Below are 21162 nucleotides of genomic sequence, written 5' to 3' on the forward strand. Positions count from 1 at the left end.
CATCGCAACTACAGGGAAATGCTATGAATGCATTTACTACAAGCTATTTTAATAATAGATGTCGCTATAATATTGAGTGTGCAAAAGGTAAAAATAATCACTGTCGTGACTCACATGGCCAACAATTGAAATGAGAGAGCAAGTGCCAGACTTGGATTGGACTGATATTTTAAATTGAGGTTTTCAATAAATGATGAGTCTTATTTGCATTCTTTTCTCATTTTATTGTTTCAGCTTTTTTAAGCAATCAACAATTTCTGTAGATAAAAAAAAACTCATCTAAAGCTACTCACTTACTCACAATGATTCGTAGTCGTGATTTATTTATTAAAATCGGGTCATTTTTTCTGGAGTTCGAGTTCAAGGCAACATCATGGTTTTAGTGTAAATAACGGCAGCATGTGTTTTTTATCTGTTGATAAACAATCTTATTCATTTTGCTGTAGATTAAATTTACTATAAAAAGATGATGAGATGTTCCATTCATTAGCATTTGTAGAATTTGCATTTCAGTGATTAAAACGTTTAAGATGGAGACTTTAAAGTTGTTCTTTTTAGCAGTTTGTTTCGCCTGTGTAGCAGCAGACACAGAATTCGAACGGTTTTTTGATTGGCCAGACAATGAAACCGTCAAAGATGACGCTACCCCAATGACGCGAATTGTTGGTGGCAGAGCAGCATTCGATGGCCAATTCCCCTATCAAGTTTCGCTCCGAAAGTGGATGTCATATGACCATTATTGCGGAGCTGCTATTCTAAATAGGTAAGTAATCGGCAAAATAAGCAGCCATAAATGAAATCGAAGAAAAAATTAACAAAAAAAGAAAATAAAATGCTTTAAATTCCGATACGTAGCCGGTTCATATTGACAGCAGCACATTGTACCAGAGGTCAATACTCACAAGCTAGTAGCTTGTATGCTGTGGTTGGATGGACCGGACAAGGAGCCAAAGGCAAAGCTTACACTTTGGAAGAGATTACTCCACATCCAGCGTTCGATATAAGCATCTTCAGCAATGACATCTCATTGATCCGAACCCATCAAGAGATTCAATTCTCATCGCAAGTCTGGCCCATCAATTTACCATTCTCAAACACAGAAAGTAACGCTCCAGTTGTAATTGCTGGATGGGGGCTACCTTCTGGTGTAAGTATTGAGAATATTTTGAGGATTTTTCATTTTCCAACAAATTCGTAATGATGTTCAATCTTCACCTTTCTCTCTAGGATCCGGGCCATACTTTGTCACCAATTTTGAATTACCTTCAGCTTCGCACGCTTGATCTTAGTACGTGTATTCGTCGGTTTGAAGGGAAAAACTTGAAAGCAAATCTGAATGATGCAGTCATTTGCACAACAAGTACGTATACAAGTGGAATGGGCACATGTATGGGAGATAGCGGCGGACCATTGGTTGATATATCCGATCCAAATAACAAAGTTTTGGCTGGCGTTGTTTCTTGGGGTGTTCCGGTAAGTTAAGGATTATCAAAAACGTAAAAAATGTTCTAAAAATGAAGTTTTTCACTTTACAGTGTGCCAGAGGATTTCCAGATGTTTTCACTCGAGTTCATTCACATCTTTACTGGATCCTCAGCCAAATGAGCCAACAAGTACCTGGATCGGTTAAATATATTTATTATGACTAATTAAAGTAGTTTTCACAATGGGATACACTTTCTCTGATGACATAATAAAATATGTGCAAACAAAAAATCTCAGACTTTCAAATAAGATAAGGTTTACATGTGAATAATGATAAGATACAAATGCCTGCCTTCTATTAATTTAATAACATATGCTATGTATAGTATACAGACCGATTCGGTTCTAACTCCGTTTCAAAATGTAGGCCAACCGCCGTGGGGCTGGTGACAAGTCGTTCAAAAGAAACGATAACGGAAGAAGGCAAAAACAGCAGAAAAAGTTCTTCCGACCTGTGAAACGATAAATTGTGTCATAATTTTGAATTATTATGCATCAAGTGTCGTAATAAAGCATCTTGAGCGCCCATATCAAAATCAAGTTGACTGTGCCGCCACAACGAACGAACGAACGAGTGAGTGAGTGAGTGAACGAACAAAAACTTCTGAATATTTTTTTATATTAATCGATCATCATAAATCATAAAATCGTTGTGGTCACGTATGCGCTTTGCAGTGAAATGCCATCATTTGCATTTTTTGTCCCGCATCAAACTAGTACACGATGGAGAATGGTTGAGTGCATTTATATGAACGAATATGGTGTTATTTTATTCGGGAATTTTGCCTTGGCTTCCGCTTTTTTCGTGTCGCAAGTGACACAAAAACTTTGGAATTTTTCAGTTGCTTTTTATAATTGCTTTCGCTGAGCATGTTAATCGTGGTGTCGTGGTGAGTGTAGGAAAAACATTGTATGTGGGGTATTCGATGTTGGTTTTCAATCTCTTCATTTCATCAGTGCACATCAATAAGGATAGTTGAGATGAAGGCCAATTGAAATCGTGACACCAATTTTGCCAGTTGCTGTTTAGCTTTGTGCGTGAATTATAACGGCTCCATACATTTAATTACTGTATTCGACGTTCTGTTCGACTGGTGTGTGCGTGCACCACATATGATCTGGCGGCTACAATGTGTGCCAAGCGTCGTGTGGTCAGGTGACGAGGTGATAAATGCGACTTATTTGTTGTCACATTTAATTTATGACATTATTGAACGTTATTAAAACTTAAGCTTCTGTATGCGACGGGCAGGACATTAATGCATAACTTTGCATAAATTTTCATTTTGGCGATCAAATTTTGATAAGAATCACGGCTATAACGGTTTACTACAACTGGTCAATGTTCATTGCCAAAGTCCATTTCGTTCATGGGCTGGTTTGTGCGATTTAATTGCGCCGGGATGTGTTACACATGTCGATGCCAATATTGGCAATGTTTTCAATTTTTTTTTAATTGGCATTTTCATGAATTAATTTTATTCATAGATTATAATTTATGAAGTCGTTCTGAGTGCAATTGTGGTGAATCGAATTGAAATCGTTAATTTTCTTATTTAAATTTATTTGATACGATTAAGGCGATAAATTTTTAGTTTCCATCTGTACGATTGGTGTGTGTGCATATAGATATTTGACATGGCCCGGCTCAGCGAAATATTCCTTATGATATAAATGAACAACGAGCTAGCAAAACAGATGCTCAAGTCAGAAAAAGTCGCCGATTGTCCTTCGTGACGTTACAATTACCAAAACAAAAGTCATAAAACGTGAATAAAATATGTATTTATCAAAGGATGAAACGGAATGAACAAAAGGCGTAAAGCAATTTACCATTTCAATTATTTATTCCTTTGCAATTGAACCATTCTTCGTGGTTTCGCTATGTTTTAATCTGAAAACATACGAATGGAAAGATATGTACGAATAAAGATGAAGATATATAATTGTGAATGCATATTCTGACGGGATCCGATTAAATTTAATGACCTTTGCAACCATCTAATTGCGACTTTTATTTAAAATCGAAGTAATTGCTGTGAATCGAATTACCAACTTTTGCCCCAAAATCGAATCAATTCCTTGAATAATAAAAAAACACTATTTTTAATCCTTCTTCTAATTCGTTGTGCTGCGTTTCGCGTTTCTTTTTCTATTGATAATTCCGATTCGATAAACATTATTCAATCGATCAATACAAGGATAAAAGTCAATTGGATTTAAAATGTAAAAAAAAAATGTTCTTGAAAGAAAAACATTTTTTTTCTCTTCAAAATGAGCTCATCCTTGGGCAACATTTTATTCCAAGGACTCAATTTTAAACACACAAACATTCAACATTGAACGACAACACCAGCAACAATTCCAGTGGTATTCGGCACAAAACAAGCGCATACTTTGAAATTGGTACAATCGAATTAAGGAATTGGCCCGGAATTTGAATTATGGCGTTGTGTTGCTATTTCCAATTAAAGCATTTAAAACTGGTTTCAGTCCGGCGCTCTTCAAAGGAAATTGCAGTCGAGTGCTTTGTGTGGCGGGCCGCGGTTACTGTTTCAAACGCCTTCGTATATTTTTGATTGCTAAATTGGATTGATTGCTGGCACACACACTTGCAGACACTGCCTTCTGTTTGGATGCTGAGCATCAATGCTCGTCATCAAAGGCAGCTCAAATTGAATAATTTATGTTTGCTGCGTGCAGTGTGACCCCGACAGCGCATTGTGATCATTGCTGATGATAAGTTAATTAATGTTGACCAATTTTTGTTTCGTTGGAATTGCCTTTAATTCAGTCGTTTGGTCAAACAATTGTTTTAGTTGAATTGCTGCATTTAATTTGCGGCGGTTTTAATTCCATTCGCCACTGGTCATTAATTTCGCGAGTGATTTACTGTGGGAAATGCCATAAATCAACTGGATTGACAGATCGCTTTCATACAGAGTGGCTTGCATTTTATTGAATTCATTTTCGTTGTCAAATGCAAATTTCGTTCAGCGGTGACAATTTCTTGTCCATTTCAACGGGATCCTTTTCAATTCATGTGTTTAAAATCAAAATAAATGGGTTTTTAAACGATGGAATCTGGACGTGAATTCTCATTTAAAAACCGTTTATTTCGCAATCAAGTGATTTGCTCCAATGTAACAGTCCAATGATAAATCACATCCATTCGCGATTTCTAGCTTTCTCAAATATTTACAATGATCGTGCATTGTGCGCCGCAACATAAATCGCTAATGTGCGCCGATTAGCGTCTTTCCTGTTGAAAGTGCACAGAGCAGAGAGATACGCAAAAAAGGATTACAATTACACTTTTATCTTGATTATTCTTTGCGTTTGCGCTGCGATGTATTTACATTTGGCCAATTTGTTGTTGCCGACAGGTGAATGGTAATTTAATTGCGATTTAATAGGCTTGATTAGGATATGTTCCTTTTTAAGTCGATTAAATGAATGAACATTTTGTTCTCTTCCTTTTTTTTTTTGTTCGCCGAGTGAACTTTATCGTTATTGTTATTGTTATTTCGTGATTTACCTCTTTTGCAACGCGAGTATATGTGTTATGATGCCGGAACATTTTCAACGATATGAGGATTAATGGATATTTAATGAATTGCCAAATGTATTCTTTGGCCATTTTCTAAATTAGCTCGTCTTTTTTTTTTCTGTTTTGCACCATCATACAAACGAATGCATTCTATTCTCGTCATTAGCTCATAGATTCCCGACCAAAAGAGAAAATAAAAACTCAAGCATTTTCATCAATTTAATTATCGTCTTTCGGCTATTTCTCAGATTCGCACTCTCGACTCCTTTTACATTGTTGAAATGTTTTCGTTTCGACAATGTTACACAGCGAGGCAAAAAAAAACGAGCAAATATCAGATGTTAGCGGCTTTTGCGAGAAACATCTAATTTACAATATAACGAGTAATTGATATTGACCGCTTGAATCATATAAAAAGGAAATTTAAACACCGAATATGGGCAGGTGAAACGCGATTTAATATCACATTTCCGAATTATGTTGACGAGCGACTGTCTCTTATCCCGATCCACATAAATGCGATAAAAAGCAGATTGTTTTTATATTGTTGTTGCTTCTGCGCTGTTGCGTTTCGGTTGTGGTTTTATGAACTGCGATGAAACATTGACGCATTTTTTTTTGGCGAGTCTTTCAGTTGAAACACAAAAATGTACTTAAGTAAATGTTTCTAATAAAAACATCGCGATGGCGATAAAATCTTGAACGCATCGACATCAAGAAGTTATAATTCAACATGAAATATTGCTCAGTATAATGGTTGGTTCATGCTGTTAATGGTCCTGTGATTATCGGTTTGAGTCGATTTCCGTTGGTTACAATAACATTGAGCAATCTTTTTTTTTGCAAAAACATCGATGTAATTACGTATATTCGGGAACACTTTCAGCCCGCGAAATGCATTTAAAATCGTGTTGTGCTCATCAGTTCAGTAGCCAAATGTGTTCCTTGTAATCTCACCTATTTTATTAGCCATAATCACAATCTCGATAACATTTGATCGGTATCTATTATATGAAAATCAATATGATGCCGAAATGTGAACAAAAATCACCTTGGATGACAAATGCCATGCAAAACGTTTGCCAGAGGCACTGAATTTGAGCATGAAATTTACATATTAACCACTTACTTTGGTCGACCGAAACCAACAAAAAAAGAAGAAGAAATTGAACTAAAGGTGATTGCATTGACGTTATTGAATTTTGATGGTCAATTCATTTTTCTCTCGCAAAATTGATACATTCCTTGGAGTTGACGTGTATTTTATTGACACGTGACACTCCGTCTACCGTACTGTGTGTGTGGTGAGCGTACGCGCGCACATCAGCAGCACTGAAATGTCCGTACACCTGCACTTAATTTTTACGCGCTCCAAAAAACATCAACGAAAACAAAGCGAATGCATGGTATCAAAATCATATTCATGGCTATGTAATCTTGAGTGAGCATGTGCCAGCACCATTCGCACATGGCAACGTTTATCGCAAGTATCATGCAGGCATATCTTGCCAATGTTATTGTTATTGAAGTGCAATTATGCCGAAAATTGCGAGGAGCGTGTGTACTTAATAAAAAGGAAAGTTGACCAATTCAATTCGTTTGGCTCAACAGATCGTCACTTTCAATTGCAAATTCCCGATAAATATAGGCTTTTTACTTGCGACAAGTGAACAGTCATGAACACAACTGAAACTCAATACACATACACACACACACGTTTGGTCATTTCAATGCTAATACCAAAAGTAATCATTTCTTGGCAATCATTTCCAATTAAACTAATCAATGACATAAACACATTAAAATTGGATGTGCGCTCATATTTTTCCGGCTGAAGTGCACGGGAATTCTTGGTAGCTTCATTTAAAATAACGTTTTCACCAATTATGTATGTAAATATGCATATCGTTGGTTTTTTCTTCTTTTTCATTAATATTATTTATGCAATGCTTTCGATGCGATGGTGACACCGGTTGCTGAATTCAAAGTTACCGTTTAATCGCTATTAATGTGGTTCAAGTATCTTGTTTTATATCACATTGACCATTGGAATTGGCTGAAAGTCTGCATGCGCACAAGAAGGTTAACGTGAAGGAGACAATGTAAGAGAGCAGAGAAATTGCATGACTTACCGAATTACAAAAGTGTTGAGCAAATTTGATTGCGTTTCACCGATATTGAATGTGACGATCCAGAATCAAGACATTTTCGCCTAATGAGTTATGAGTGACAAAACTAAATTACGATGACATCAATAGCAAAATAATTAGATAATTTGCGCCACGTGGCTAATTCACACTCATTTTAAATTGATTCGGAATTAATTTAAATGGAAACCAGTTTGCATACCAACTTTGCGGCTCACGTTGGCACACTTTCAACGCATTCGTTTGGCTCCAAATGCACTCGTGCTCACTCATCTGGTCAATTGTTTACAATAATGCGATTACATGGAATGGGATGGCTTGATTTGCCGCGAAAAAAATGGATTGAAAAGCAAAGCATCCATCAGAGAGAGAGAGAGAGAGAAAGAGAGAGAGAGAGAGAGAGAGAGAGAGAGAGAGAGAGGGAGAGAGAGAGAGAGAGAGAACCAATTTATTTCAACCATTCGAATTTTAATTTTAATTCAGAGCATGTTCATATCATAAAGAAAAGCAACAGATATAAAACAGATTTCGGAACGAAAAATATTTTTCTGTTTCTTACTACATCTTATTTGGGGAATGTGAAAACAGCATCACGTTCGATGAGATTGGCAGCCTGCTTTCATTTCATTTGGTTGTTTAATTCGATTGATCGCTGTCAATACACATGCGTACTTCGAAACGTTTATTTGGATGCATGATATCGATGTTTGTCGCATCTTATTCGAATTGTATATACATTCAAAATATGCATTCGAATCGAATCCAATCAGCTTATGTATATTTTTGCACCTTAAAGTGCACAAACCAATGGTTGGTCACCAATGAATAATGCTAAAAATACAAAGGTAATTACACCCCATTTAAATGCATTAAATATAAATAATTGATTTTTAGTTTGTGGCATCCTATCCATTTAGCGGCTATTGTAAAAAAACGCGGCACAGGCCAATTTAAATTATGCTTACCATGTACTTCTGATCAGTCAATCGTTTTTTCTTTCAACTTTTGTTTTCTTCTGAAAGTTTTACCATTTTGATGTGAATATCGAATGCAAAATTTCCATATGTGTGAATATCGGTTTCATGTAGCCTGTACCGGTAATTCATATTCACATGGCATAAAAAAGTGCTGTCCCTAAAATTTATGTTTGGAAAAAACGCGATGGCCATCAGAATTAATTTAATCGCTTAAAAACTCTAAAACTGGTAGAACGGCGGTTTGACTTTATTTTTCGCGTATATGTGTGTGTTTTAGTTTTCGCACAGCAAACACAATGTGCACCGTTGTGGGTGTAAGCATTCGTTGCAATTATTATTGGGCGGACGCAATTACCTTTGCTTAAATGCGCACATTATTTCAGACGGTTTCTTCTCCATCGCACACAACAATAGACACATTTTCATTCGCTAATTTTCTTCGCAATGCATTTGAGGAGAAGGGCAAAAGTGAATAATTACACGGCAAAAAGCACTACCCAAAAGTGGCAGACAGATTATCGTTTGGATTAGCGCATAAGATAAGTGAAATTAATTCATTTGAATGCGCAAAATATCACACCATTTCGGCGATGGCGTGCAAAAAATTATTAAAACCTACGTTGCACAATAAACCCGCACACACACACACACAAACACACTCAGAGCACACAGTGGAGAAATAAAGACGGTGGAAAGCTTTAATTCACTGAAAACTTCTAGCATAAAGACCAAATGGAGAAAAAAAATTCTGAACATTGTCGGCGGCATCAGTGTACTATAAAAATTACACAATGTGCGAAAGAAAAACTACTTGCTAAATGAAAAAGATTTTCAAACTCTAGAGGAGAATGACTTTTTAAATATGGCAATATCATTTTCACCATTGTAAAAAAAATCCATACAGAGGACATGGAGAGAATCTTAGAATAAATTTATTTAGTACTAGTTTGTTAAAAAAAAAAAAACTATAATTGTAAATATCACATGAATTGGTGAAAAATAGAAGAAAGAATGAAAGAATTTGATTTTTGTTTATTATGTTTTTATGGTAATTCTATTTGCTATAAAGGAAAATCTGATTATTGTTCCTGGGTGAACTAATAAAAGGTAACAGTTTGATGTCTTCGGAAAAATTGTGCTGTACGACTTTGCCTCAAAAAGTTATCTCTTTGGCGCAAAAAAGAAAGTTCGTTTTCATTACATGTAGAGGAAAAATCTCTAAAAGCAACGAGTTGTGCTTCAATTCACTTTATTTCAAATTGTTATTGGTGGTATATAATATTTTTGAATCTTCCGAAATATTGGATTCAATGTGAAATTATCCTGCATTTTTACCATACAATACGGAGATTTACCATACAATTGAATCTTAGATTTTTTACATGCGTAAATATGGTTGTGAACCATTAAATGATTCAACGTATATCTTTGCGTTACATTCAAGCTTATGTATTATAAATGCATTGGCTTGTTTAATAGCTAGGGTGTTAGTGAGCTGAAGGGTATAACACATACAGGGTGTAACAAAACTCTGTGGAGGTACTTTAACCACATGATTTTTTTTCGATTTTCTTCCGATTTTGAAAAGTCAATTTATATGGAAAATGACAAAATTCAATTTTTGTGAGGTATTGGCATTACATTTTTGAAATCAACGGAATTGTTCAAATATATATCACTGTGTAACATTCCTCGTCTATGAGTTTATTTGGATTTTTTCAATTCTTACCTATGTTCACTCGTTGATGAACGTATGGTCTATTGAAAAAAAAATATAGAAGTGATGCAGAGTATGCTCAAAATGAGAAGCCTTCTGGATATATTCCATTTATAATAATGATTGGATATATTATTTGTTCACACTGGACAAAGAACACATTCGCACACGTCTTATTGTGTCGGCGCAAGATTTTTGCTGTAAGTAAACTTGAAAAACAACCCAAAACAACTCAATTTGATAGAAGTCCCGGGAAGTCTGCAACGTGGTTTCTACCTTGTTGTATATCAACGTGTTGTAAAACCGTTTTTTTTAAAAAGACAGTTTTTAATTTTATTTATTTCAGATACTAGTAATTGATTGATTGGTTTAGTATTTTAATTTTATTGCACGTTTAAAAGCAAATTCACAATTATTTGTTTCAATTTAAATTGCAATAAATAATTTGAAGAATTGACAATTTTCCAATTCTCTCAAACGAGATTCAAATTTTGGTCGATTGCCATAAATACATTTGCATAAAGTGTAAAAAGAACAACGCGTACATTGACAACACGCTTAGCAACAACAATTAAAAAGTGAAAATTATTCATTTCAAACAAAATCATTATGCAGAGCACCAAAATATTAGTTGAATTTTTTCTAAATTTAGAATAGTATCATTACAGATGCAGAATAATCATTTTGTGAGAAATATGATTAGATTTTTTGAATATTTGCAACATTTAAAAATGTCAAGATTCAATAAAATACTTCACACTTCAAAAAAGCTAAATATGCCCAATTTGTATCGGTGAGTGGGAAGAGAAAGCAAAATGAAAACGCCATAAAATTTTACCATCCAAAGACTCGATCAGCGCATTCACTCAACTCATCATCAGTTGATAGAATTGATTAATACTTAAATAAACGCCGAAATATATTCGATAATCTTGTGATTTTGTGCACATGATTTATTCATTTTGCACTTCCACTTTATTCGGAGAATTTTTTTTTATTTCGGCACAATACATCCAAAACAGATTCAAGCCAACAGTATTTAAATTTTGGGATAAGTTTAACAATAGCCTCGAAAAGAAAATTTATATAAATAACACGATCTAGTAAACAACAATTTTTTTTCCCATTTCGAGATGTTCCATTCAATGAATTTTTTTTTAAAGATTGAACGTTCAGTAAATGTGTCAATCACATCGTAAGCTAGTTTTCGTTTTGAGTTTTCGTATTTCGATAGATTTTTAAATTTTTTCTTAACTTTATTTATCAACGAAGCTTCAAAATTTCCATTTCTTTCCAACATTTCTTCGAAATCATCTAAATCTTTGATGATAGTAATTTTTCTGAGTGCCGGTAAATTGCCCAATTCGTTGTCGCATTTCGATACAATTTGTGCTCATCTTTTTGAACCAATGAAATTAAAAAATCCAGTTTGGCTTCGATACGATCAATTCTATCTTCCAAACTAATTTCTTTGACCTCTGGTTCTTCGATTTGCTCAACAATGATTTGCTCCTCAGCTATTGTTGGCTTGTCGCATTCATCTACTTCAATAATTGAAGTTCAATTGTAGACGATACACAGTCTTCGGAAATGAGATCGGCCAAATACTCAGTGATAATGGTATAAAAAAGAAATAAAACTGCACTTCTGACACTGATTGATTGTACTGTCTTCAAGTGCAAAAATCCATTGCATTGTAGGCCGATCAACTGTTTTGAATCCGAAATTGCCGAATGAGCAATTAATATCGTTCACGCAGACAGACCGAGTTGATTTTTGCACTTGAAGACAGTACAATCAATCAGTTTGATTTCAATCATGATTTGCAGCCCAAGCACAATTCACCAAAAATGAGTAATCAAATTGGTTTGTTGTTGTTGTTTTTTTGTTTATTGCTACCATTATTCGAAACAGAATCATTTTTTTTTTTCGTTTATATGGATGGATTTAAGAATTTCGTATGAATAGACATGGAGACTAAACATACGGAGAAAAATTATTCGTACGATCCGTACGTTTAGTCTCTATATCTATTCGTACGAAATTCTGAAATTCACCGTACGAATAGCCTGTGAGGCTAAACGTAAATTTTGTAGGATTTTTATCGTACAAATAGACCGTGCCCATGGATTCCATATGAAATGAAGTCGCATATATATATTAATGTCACAACTCGTCTAAACAACAAAATATGACAAAGTTTGACATAAAATCCGTTAAAAGTATACTTTGTGTTTAAATAATTATAGCTATTCATTAAAATACAAAGTCATTGTTGAGAGGTTCCGGAATTAGAACGTCATCGATTGGAACAAACACTTCTTCCAATGAAATGTCATTGGATTCGCTTGTTGAAGTTTTATCGCTTCCAGAGGGCTCAATAGAATGGATATAGTTGATGGCAGATGAACCTTAATTTTTCCAACAAACATTAAAATTGAATCAATTGTGAACCAATATTTGACCAATCTTTTGCAGCAGCAACGAATGAGGGGCACATGTCTTGAAACTCAGTCAGTTTTGGTTGTTTACCTACACCCGTTTGTTTTGCTTTGTCATTTGCGGCCTAGAAATATCAATTTAAATATTTATATGGCTTGCAACAGTTTGGATCGAATGGAATAATTCACGGTTGCTCGACGAATCCAGTTGGTGACATTTTGTTTGAGTTTAGAAACGTTTTCAACTTCGATTTGTTCGTTTTCTCTCAATTTATCAGCGATATCTTTCCATGCTTCACCCTGAGTCTTTCGATTGACTTCATTTGTGAATTTTTCATAGAGATGGTCAGCATTTTTCAAACAATACTCCAAAATGGTTTTCTTACAAAAAAAAAATGTTTAACGTTAGATTTATAAACAAATTTTGATATAATCTATCCAACCTTTTGCTTTTCGCTAAAGCCACTTTTTTGGTTCGACATCGTATTTTTCTTTTTTCTTCAGTGACAGAGCCCACTATGAAATTGGAAAATGATGTTCACTTTACTTTTTATATCACGTAAATAAGTGCAAGTCACATCTCCTTGAAAGTTAAATTGTAAGTTTGCCATCTCTGTTGCCAGAATTTTCTTCAAATTTTATTTTCATGACATAATTTGACTTAATTGCCGTAGCTGTTTTCATTTTTAAAAAAGTCAATCATACATTGGTTGAAATTTTCCACTGGGAATATGAAATTGCAATTTATTATATTTTATAGTTCGAATCAAATAATTTTTCTGTATTATCATGTTTTTAGTTTTTCCTGGAGAATGTGTTATGAAAAGTGAATTTACAATTTTTATTGAATGGAACATTATAATGGTATTGATTTTTAGAATTATAATGTTTATTTCTATCGCAAAAAATATTCTATCAATTCTCTTTGGCGTATAGCACCGTCCCCACCAATTGCATGCAATGGATCTGCATCTTCATCTATGACTTCTTCGTTCCTGTCATCAAAATCGGCTTGAGCAATACGATTTAGCTCCGGATCATAGTCATAAATTCCATTTTTATAATAATTTTGCATATTGTGTAGGGTCACACATGCATATATTGCTAAACTGATACGCCTTGGGTTGGTAAACCTAAAACCATATCGAAAACAGTAAAATTGATGCTTTAGAATTCCTATAGCGCATTCAATTTTAAATCGTGTCTTTCGATGCCGTTGTAAAAAAAATTCGATTGCATTTTCCAAGTGCGGTAGTCGATTAGAAACTCGAATGGTCGCTGTAATAAGCCAGCTCCTCAATGGAAAGGCTGAATCTCCAAAAATGATGGACCTATCATCACCGGCCCTCCATTGGTTCAGCTCTCAACTATTCCATAACGAAGAGACTTGCAAACAACGGCTATCATGAAAGCTGCCGGGACATTTAGCAGATGCATAGAACAATTCGTGTTGAGGTCCAGTGCCGGTATTCTACGACTTTCCGACAAAATCGTTCGGAATTATTTTTTTCGTACATAAGACCATATTGGAGTGAAAGAGAGAGATTCCACTATTTTTCAGCGGTCCACCGGAATTATTTCTCACACATTTCACTCTTCCTTGAATTATCGGAATAATTCCGGTGGACCGCTGAAAAATAGTGGAATCTCTCTCTTTCACTCCAATATGGTCTTATGTACGAAAAAAAATAATTCCGAACGATTTTGTCGGAAGGTCGTAGAATACCGGCACAGATAGTGTTGGCCGTCGAATACTTTCGAACGCTTGTTCGTTCGTTCGACATGGTTTTAAAAAAAGTTTTTGTTTGTTCGTTCGTTCGACATTCATTTTGTTCGATGTTCGGTCCGAACAAAATTTTTTTACATCAGAAAATTCGATGTATTGATCAAATTTATAATATAATCGTTGCAGCTCATGCTTTTATTAGCTTTTATTATAATTTTTCATAGTAATAGCAATTTTATTCGGGAGATTTCGAAATAAAAAAAACTTTGTTCGGACCGAACATCGAACAAAATGAATGTCGAACGAACGAACGAACAAAAAAATATTTTTTCAAATTGTCGAACGAACGAACGAACAAAAAATATTTTTTTTAAATTGTCGAACGAACGAACGAACAAAATTTTTTTTTTTTTTTAATTGTCGAACGAACGAACGAACGTTCGAAGCCATCACTAGGTCCAGATACTAGCAACAAATTGATAGCATGTTTATTAGTTCGACTCACATAAACCGGTTCATCTAGGTGCATTTATGCTGATGAGAGTTCCGTCAATAAGACCCTTCACATATGGAAACCCAGCAATTCTCGCAAATTTTTCAGCAATGCTATTAGTGTTATTGCTTGGCCAACGCACGTATAAAGGCATCACGTAACGTCTAATCAATGCACAGACAGTGCGTATGCATTGACAAACTGCGCATGGGCGAATGAGACATAAAATGCATTTTTCTCAAATTTTCAAATTTATTTGGTTCTTTTGTTGAACATCAAATGACAGGTACAAAAAAAGAGACGGTATTCAGCTTTTTTAGGCGCCTGAAACCCCTTTTTTCAAGCTTATATTCTTCTTCTTTGATTACGTCCTACCCTTGGCTTCCGGATCCAATCGAGCAACGGTGCAATCGGTTGAAAAATAACCGGTTCATCAGGAAAACGATCTATGGTCATGCCCACGAGTTTGTTATTCTTTTTCGAAACCATTGGTCCTCCAAACGCACAGGGAGTTCCCATGCTTTCATCTAAAGTGTAACACATCAAAAGATTTGCATCAAATCGGTCGCCCAATTCCGATTTGCAAATGGCGCCATCTAAATACTTTGTATCAAAACGTCTCGTTCTCGCCGTTCTATCCAATATCATATCACCATAGACAGAGACTATTTCAGACGGGTCATTCAATTTGTAATCTTTGTCCACCAAATCGATGCTGCCGACGTTGTCATTGAACTCCAACCGTTCTTTAAGTGTAATCTTGGCAACGTCAAATGCGAATCCAGGAAATGAGTATTTCTCATGAATTTCTATCTGGTCTTCAGTGACTTTGATTTTTGTCGGATTGCGTGATAGTTTATTCACTATTATATAGACATATGGGGCGCCGTGCACATTATGTGCACAGGTCAAAATCTCGGTTTCCGACAAAATGATTGCATTAGAGCGTATTCGAACATGTTCTTCGGTATTGGCAAATGCTTCCTTGGTAGCGGTAAGAAATTCTGTAATAGAAAAATATCTCAGGATGAGTATTTATGTTTATGAGCCATGAAAAAAAAATGAAGATTAAAAGTGACGTTAGAAACCAGATAATAAATTGATTTAATTCAAATTTTGAAAGCACAAGGACACTTACTCCCCGGTACCGATATATCGGCTAAGAATTTAGCTTCGTTAGGTGTAAGCGAAGGTGGAAGTGGTTTTACGCTCTGAAATAAAAGCAAAAATATATTTTGTTCGCGTTATTGAAATGCAAATTGGGGCATTGAGATTAGATACCTTTGGATCATGGATAAAACCAAGGAATGACGTAATTGGGAGGAACATTCCGCGGTCAACTGTTGCTCCATTTATACCCACAGCTATGCCCACGATTTTGCCATTTGTTTTTGAAACGACTGGTCCACCCGAATCGCCAGGTGTAATAATTTTGCCATCGTTCGTAGCCTCGCCAGTGGTAAAGTACAATGTTTGACGTGGGTTAAATGCGCCGACACGATCGACATCAGATATATAGTTCGCATCGCAACGCCTCAATATCATTGGTTCGATGTTGTTCAACACGCCATATCCATAGGCAGTGACCACTTCTGATGGGTCATTCAATTTGTAATCCTTGTCCACGAGTTTGATACTGCCAACGGTATCGCTGAATTCTAACGGCGTTTTCAGTGTAACTTTGGCAATGTCAAATGCACCAACAATTAAATGACTATAATAAGGGTGATATGCAATGTGCTCTTTTTCGACTTTGATTAGGTTTTTTTCCAATGCAGCTTTCGTACCAACCACCACATAAATATATGGGGCGCCAGCCACACAATGAGCATTCGTGATAATTTCCGTTTTTGACAGAATAAATGCGGTACATGTAGACAGCATTTCTCTATCAGCATCAGCTAAATTGTCTTTGAATGCATACAAATATTCTGTAATGAAATCGTTTCGTCTCAGTACAAGCAAAAATTAACACACACAAAATTGATAGAATATTTGAATAGAAAATTCACACGAAAAAAAGAATAAAAATGATTCTAAAGCTGACTTACTTGTAGGGGCATAGATTCCAGCTACAAACTTTGCCTGTGACATGTTTTCAATTACTTCGCCCTTGAGAAGAGCTTGCGAGAAAAAGCCATCTGTTCATTAGAAAAAAAAGTTGAAATTTTAAAATGAAAAATCTCTTGAAATCATAAAAAGCGTGTACGAAAACAAAATTTGTCATACGATTTCCTTGAAGTTCCTAAAAAAAGAAATTTCATGTTCACTTTCAATTCTACAGAAACATCGCATTTTGTTAGATAAAAATGAAAATGATAAAGGAATAGAAAAAACTTACCGAAAATTCAACGATAAATAGCACCAAAAACAAACCGTGTAGTAGATTCATTTCAATTTGCCAACGAAGCAGAGTTTTAACCTGTTGCACAATGATAATTTGAGAAGAGATACTTTGAATTCGTTTGGTCTCCCCTATGCGGTGGCGCCTCTTTTATACCATTCATCTACCAATAGCTGACACGTGCACGGCAACGTATAATTCAGTTATGGAATTATTATTTTTTTAAAATTGTGGTATTTTTCAGTTATGGAATTTACGAATTGAGGTATACGAACACTATGCAGAAAATTTCAAAAAAAAATTTCCCCCAAAAAAGAGGAGACTCATTTCCAAGTTTTTTTTGGCCCACTTAATCCAAATCTGATACGGAAACCGCAATGAACGTATCTTAAAAACTAGATGTGCCAGGACAAACTAACGCCAGATTTGGATTAAAATTTTCCCTTCTCTGTAGTTGTTTCTTGTTGTTGCATAGTGTAATCATATTCAGACACTAAATGAAGCTCAATAACAAAATTCTTTTGATGGACACGTGTAGCTGATACAATTTGTGTAAATTGTTAGCAAAAAATGGAATACGTTCGAAAACAATTTAAATTTCTTTTGTTCTCCAGCCTGATGATGTTCCTAAAAAGAGCGAAACGTCGCATGATAAACGAATAACCATTTTCGAAGATGGCTTTAGCCCAACACATCACTTTTGTATTTATACAGTTGGAATGAAAAAACCGCTGCGCGTGTACACCAAAGGAATTTACATGAATTCCGTTCGATTGAGAGTGAATCGCAAAATATCTGTTGACTTTAGAAATCGTGTTTCACTTTAATTGAAGCAAAAATGTACGATACACTTCCAAGCCCATTGGAATGATGACTAATCTTAATGGTGGTTATGGTTGTGACTTGATTTCGTAGTGAAAATCAAGTAGTAAGGAGCGCGAATTTCGATGTGCCGATAATACCAACGGTGCACACAAAATACACCATTAGAATCTAAAAAAAAATTTTAACTTTTTTTCGATTTTTGCCTGTTTTGGATCGTCTACATGGGAAGTATGAAAACCTCGGAGCGCCGGTTGGAATGGTTTATATGATAAAGTTTAAATATGGTTAAAACTCCGATTTCCGAGTGGAATTCGGCAAAAATAATGTCTACGTACATTGCTCCCAAACCCTCATGAATGAATAGTGGATGGCATGAGTTTTGCTACACCGTAGACAGATTCTTTCGTCATTTTCGTAAATTCTTGTTTCGTAAATCTTTGCTTTGATTCAGTTACTATATTCACTCAATCGTCTGGTGCAAACAAGTTCTATTTCGATTTACACATTCTATCAATAGCAGCAAAGCAGTCATTACAAGCATTAGAATCGTGTCCGCGGATAAAAAATCTCTGCTTAATGGTTTCTAGAGATGATGATTTGAGATAATCAAACAGTTTCGCCAACATCAAAGACAGTTTTATGTTTCGATTCAATGGACATGCTTTGCTAAACAGAATCAATTTCTTCGTGCTCTTTGGAACGACTTTCGATATGTTCTGGAAGAGGCAAGATGCCATCTGTTCTGGTCCTCTCTTTGCAATCGATTCATTCCAAAAATACATATACGGTTTGGAGCGTACCTCGACATAAACACAAAGATTTGAACACCAAAGCTGGCTCCATTCATATGATCCGTCGATGGTCTTGAAGGGCATTTCTAGCACATGTTGCAGTTCAAATGTGATGACTTCTACTTCAGTCGTTGGTTCAATCAATTCCAAGAAATTGTGTTTAAATACTCTGACAATCGCGAAATGTTTATCTTGTGCAACTTGAATTTCATTTTTTCTCTCTTCACTTAGAATCTTCGGTTTCAATTGCATCTTAAATTTATCGCATGGTAACACAACGTATTTTATCATCAAACGGTCTCAAATGTCCAAAATTCATTTTTAGCGTTCGCTCGAAAACACTTTTTGATAAAACTTTTTTATTTTGGAATGCGCGAATTTATCCTTATACAGGGCACAGTACTGTTACAATTTTTGTAAATTGTAATTGTAATTGTAAATACAATTCGTTGTAAAATTGTGCTTACAATTTTACAATAATTGTAAAATTGTTTTTTAATAATGAATGTGACAGTCAAAAAGAAAAAGCGATCGATATCAAAATCATATTCACAATTTATAGGTTTTGTATTTATTTTGACTAAAAATTATTTTATTTCCAACCGCTTCTAAACTTCCATGTCATCGGCAAACTCAGATTAAGGACTTACAACTAACGATTTGTCACAAACACAAAAATCAATCTCATCAATCGAACCATTTAATTTTTCCAAATATGAATTATTATGCTAAAAAGTCTTTTAGACTGGAAGTCATTCATTGAAATTGTCAATGAAACAAAACAACACATCTGAATACATCTGAAACATAAATTGGTTTAAATATTGAGTATTTAACTTAAATACGCAGACTGTGTAGTACAAGTTTAGAATTATTGTAGAATTGTAAATACAATTTTACAACGAATTGTATTTACAATTACAATTACAATTTACAAAAATTGTAACAGTACTGTGCAACAGGCCCCAGTTTGTAGATAGTGTTCATTTTCAAAACGGGGTGAAAATATTTTATACCGATCGGTTTTAGTTCGATGGATGACTCATAGTATGGAAATGATTTCACTAACTCTTCCAAATAAGCAATACCTTGTGGATCTGTCTTTCTTGATGGAAATTTTCCTCTACGATCTTCGGCTGTTGGATTGTTCTGTGCTGATTTTACAGCCCAAAATATTTTGGTCCTGTTGACTTGAAGCATTTTTGACACAAAAGAGGAACATACTCTCTGTTTCTTTCCGTTCTCATCAACCAAATAGAAGGATGAAAAATAATCTTTTTTCTTAATTGCTTGACGAGGATCAAGATTTTCCTTCGACGCATCTCGTACCACGATCGATCTTAAAAATAAAGTTTTTTTTTTCAATGAAACCTTTATTCCGTATATTCCAATTGCATGTTAATATTATTCATTAGATGATCTTGGTGACAGTCGATGCCAAGGAACAGTTTATGTTATTTCTTTTCATTTATCACTCTTCGGCAAAAAACTGATGTGACTGTGAGTAGAAAATCACAATTTCATTTCAAACATCATTATCACAAATAAGTTTTGAAAATTCTATAAAAAAAAAATCAGTGTTATGAATATCGATTATATTCCCCACATTTTTTTATTGTTGTGCATGTTGACTTTTATTTTTATTTTGTTATTTTTGATTTTTTACTGTGTTAAAAATAACAGTTGTATACACTAGGGGAATTTAACTCTTACGAGTTCAGCATGTTTTTTGCCAGTTTGCTTGATTCGCGGGAGTTCGACGCGTTCCTTGTACGTACTGACGCGCACGGTCACAAGTTTACACAAGTTTGTTTATGGTTTTGCGCGTTTTTCAAGTTGTTATTTGACAATTAAAACGCGTTTCAAGCTAAAAATCGGTTGTTTACGTGTATAAAGATTTTTCACATCCTTTCCAAAAGTTCAAAGATTTATATAATTATAAAATGGACAAAGGAAATATTTTTAAAGAGCTGGAGAAAGTGTTGAAGAAAAAGTTAATCCAGATATAATAAATGGAACGACTGATGTGTGCGCGTCGTCCAGCTACAAGTTTGCACACGAACTCGCGCGCGTTCGCGCATGTTGTTTTTATACGGAACTTGTCAACTGAGTGGAATCATGCAAGTTCTCTGGTGAATGTAACAATTTCGTGCGCGTTTATATCATTTTTTTACAAGTTTTCACGTAGTTAAATCTCCCTAGTGTATACATTCATAACAATTTTTAAATTTCAAAACATGAACTTTTCATTAAATTTGACGTTGGAAAATTGTTGATTCAAAATTTGATGAAAAGTTCACACATTTTTTGAAAAGTTCGATATGAATTGTTCAAAGTGAACAATTCATCCCAATATCCGAACAGAATCACATTATAATTACATTGCAGTTTTTCAAACATGCTGAATTGAACTTTTCAGCATTGAAAAGTTCAATATTTTCGAAAAACAGGCCCCTGGTCAGCCGGTCGCCATTATCATTGCCACAAAAATGGAATGTATTTTGAAAGCTTCCAAAGACGGTGTTGTTAAGAGTGTTAGTGATGAGCTAGGCCAAAATATGACTAAAGGTAAAGTCATTGTTGCATTTGAAGCAGATGTTCAAGAACTGAATTGATCGTGTCATTTTTATAAGCCTTTGTTCTGCATTTGCATATTTTCCCATGGG

The 21162-nt window shown here is 34.9% G+C and overlaps 2 protein-coding genes across 2 annotated transcripts; one reads left to right on the top strand and one right to left on the bottom strand.

Annotated features, from left to right (window-relative positions):
* Positions 1–530: 530 nt before the first annotated feature.
* Positions 531–1665, top strand: LOC129580469 (chymotrypsin-2-like). The gene is made up of 4 exons (XM_055470915.1): positions 531–763; positions 856–1147; positions 1228–1473; positions 1536–1665. Exons 1-4 carry the CDS (start codon positions 531–533, stop codon positions 1647–1649), a joined length of 885 nt encoding a protein of 294 aa, XP_055326890.1. The 3' UTR covers positions 1650–1665.
* A 13187-nt stretch (positions 1666–14852) lies between these two features.
* LOC129571806 (uncharacterized) lies at positions 14853–16652 on the bottom strand. The gene is made up of 4 exons (XM_055451658.1): positions 16588–16652; positions 15818–16467; positions 15675–15747; positions 14853–15540 (listed from the first exon to the last, which is right to left on the bottom strand). Exons 1-4 carry the CDS (start codon positions 16628–16630, stop codon positions 14882–14884), a joined length of 1425 nt encoding a protein of 474 aa, XP_055307633.1. The 5' UTR covers positions 16631–16652; the 3' UTR covers positions 14853–14881.
* Positions 16653–21162: the final 4510 nt, after the last annotated feature.

This window comes from Sitodiplosis mosellana, unplaced genomic scaffold, assembly GCF_009176505.1.
Source record: "Sitodiplosis mosellana isolate CC-2019 unplaced genomic scaffold, AAFC_SMos_1.0 Smas_scaffold_1, whole genome shotgun sequence".
Lineage (NCBI taxonomy): Eukaryota > Metazoa > Arthropoda > Insecta > Diptera > Cecidomyiidae > Sitodiplosis > Sitodiplosis mosellana.

Excerpts from the sequence above, each read along its gene's own strand:
- LOC129571806 (XM_055451658.1), bottom strand. The coding sequence starts at position 16,630 with ATGTCACAGGCAAAGTTTGTAGCTGGAATCTATGCCCCTACAA. Across the intron at positions 16,468-16,587 it reads TGGAATCTATGCCCCTACAA|AATATTTGTATGCATTCAAA; the intron begins GTAAGTCAGCTT and ends ATTTCATTACAG. Across the intron at positions 15,748-15,817 it reads GTTTTATCCATGATCCAAAG|AGCGTAAAACCACTTCCACC; the intron begins GTATCTAATCTC and ends CTTTTATTTCAG.
- LOC129580469 (XM_055470915.1), top strand. The coding sequence starts at position 531 with ATGGAGACTTTAAAGTTGTTCTTTTTAGCAGTTTGTTTCGCCTGTGTA. Across the intron at positions 764-855 it reads GGAGCTGCTATTCTAAATAG|CCGGTTCATATTGACAGCAG; the intron begins GTAAGTAATCGG and ends TCCGATACGTAG. Across the intron at positions 1,474-1,535 it reads TTGTTTCTTGGGGTGTTCCG|TGTGCCAGAGGATTTCCAGA; the intron begins GTAAGTTAAGGA and ends TTCACTTTACAG.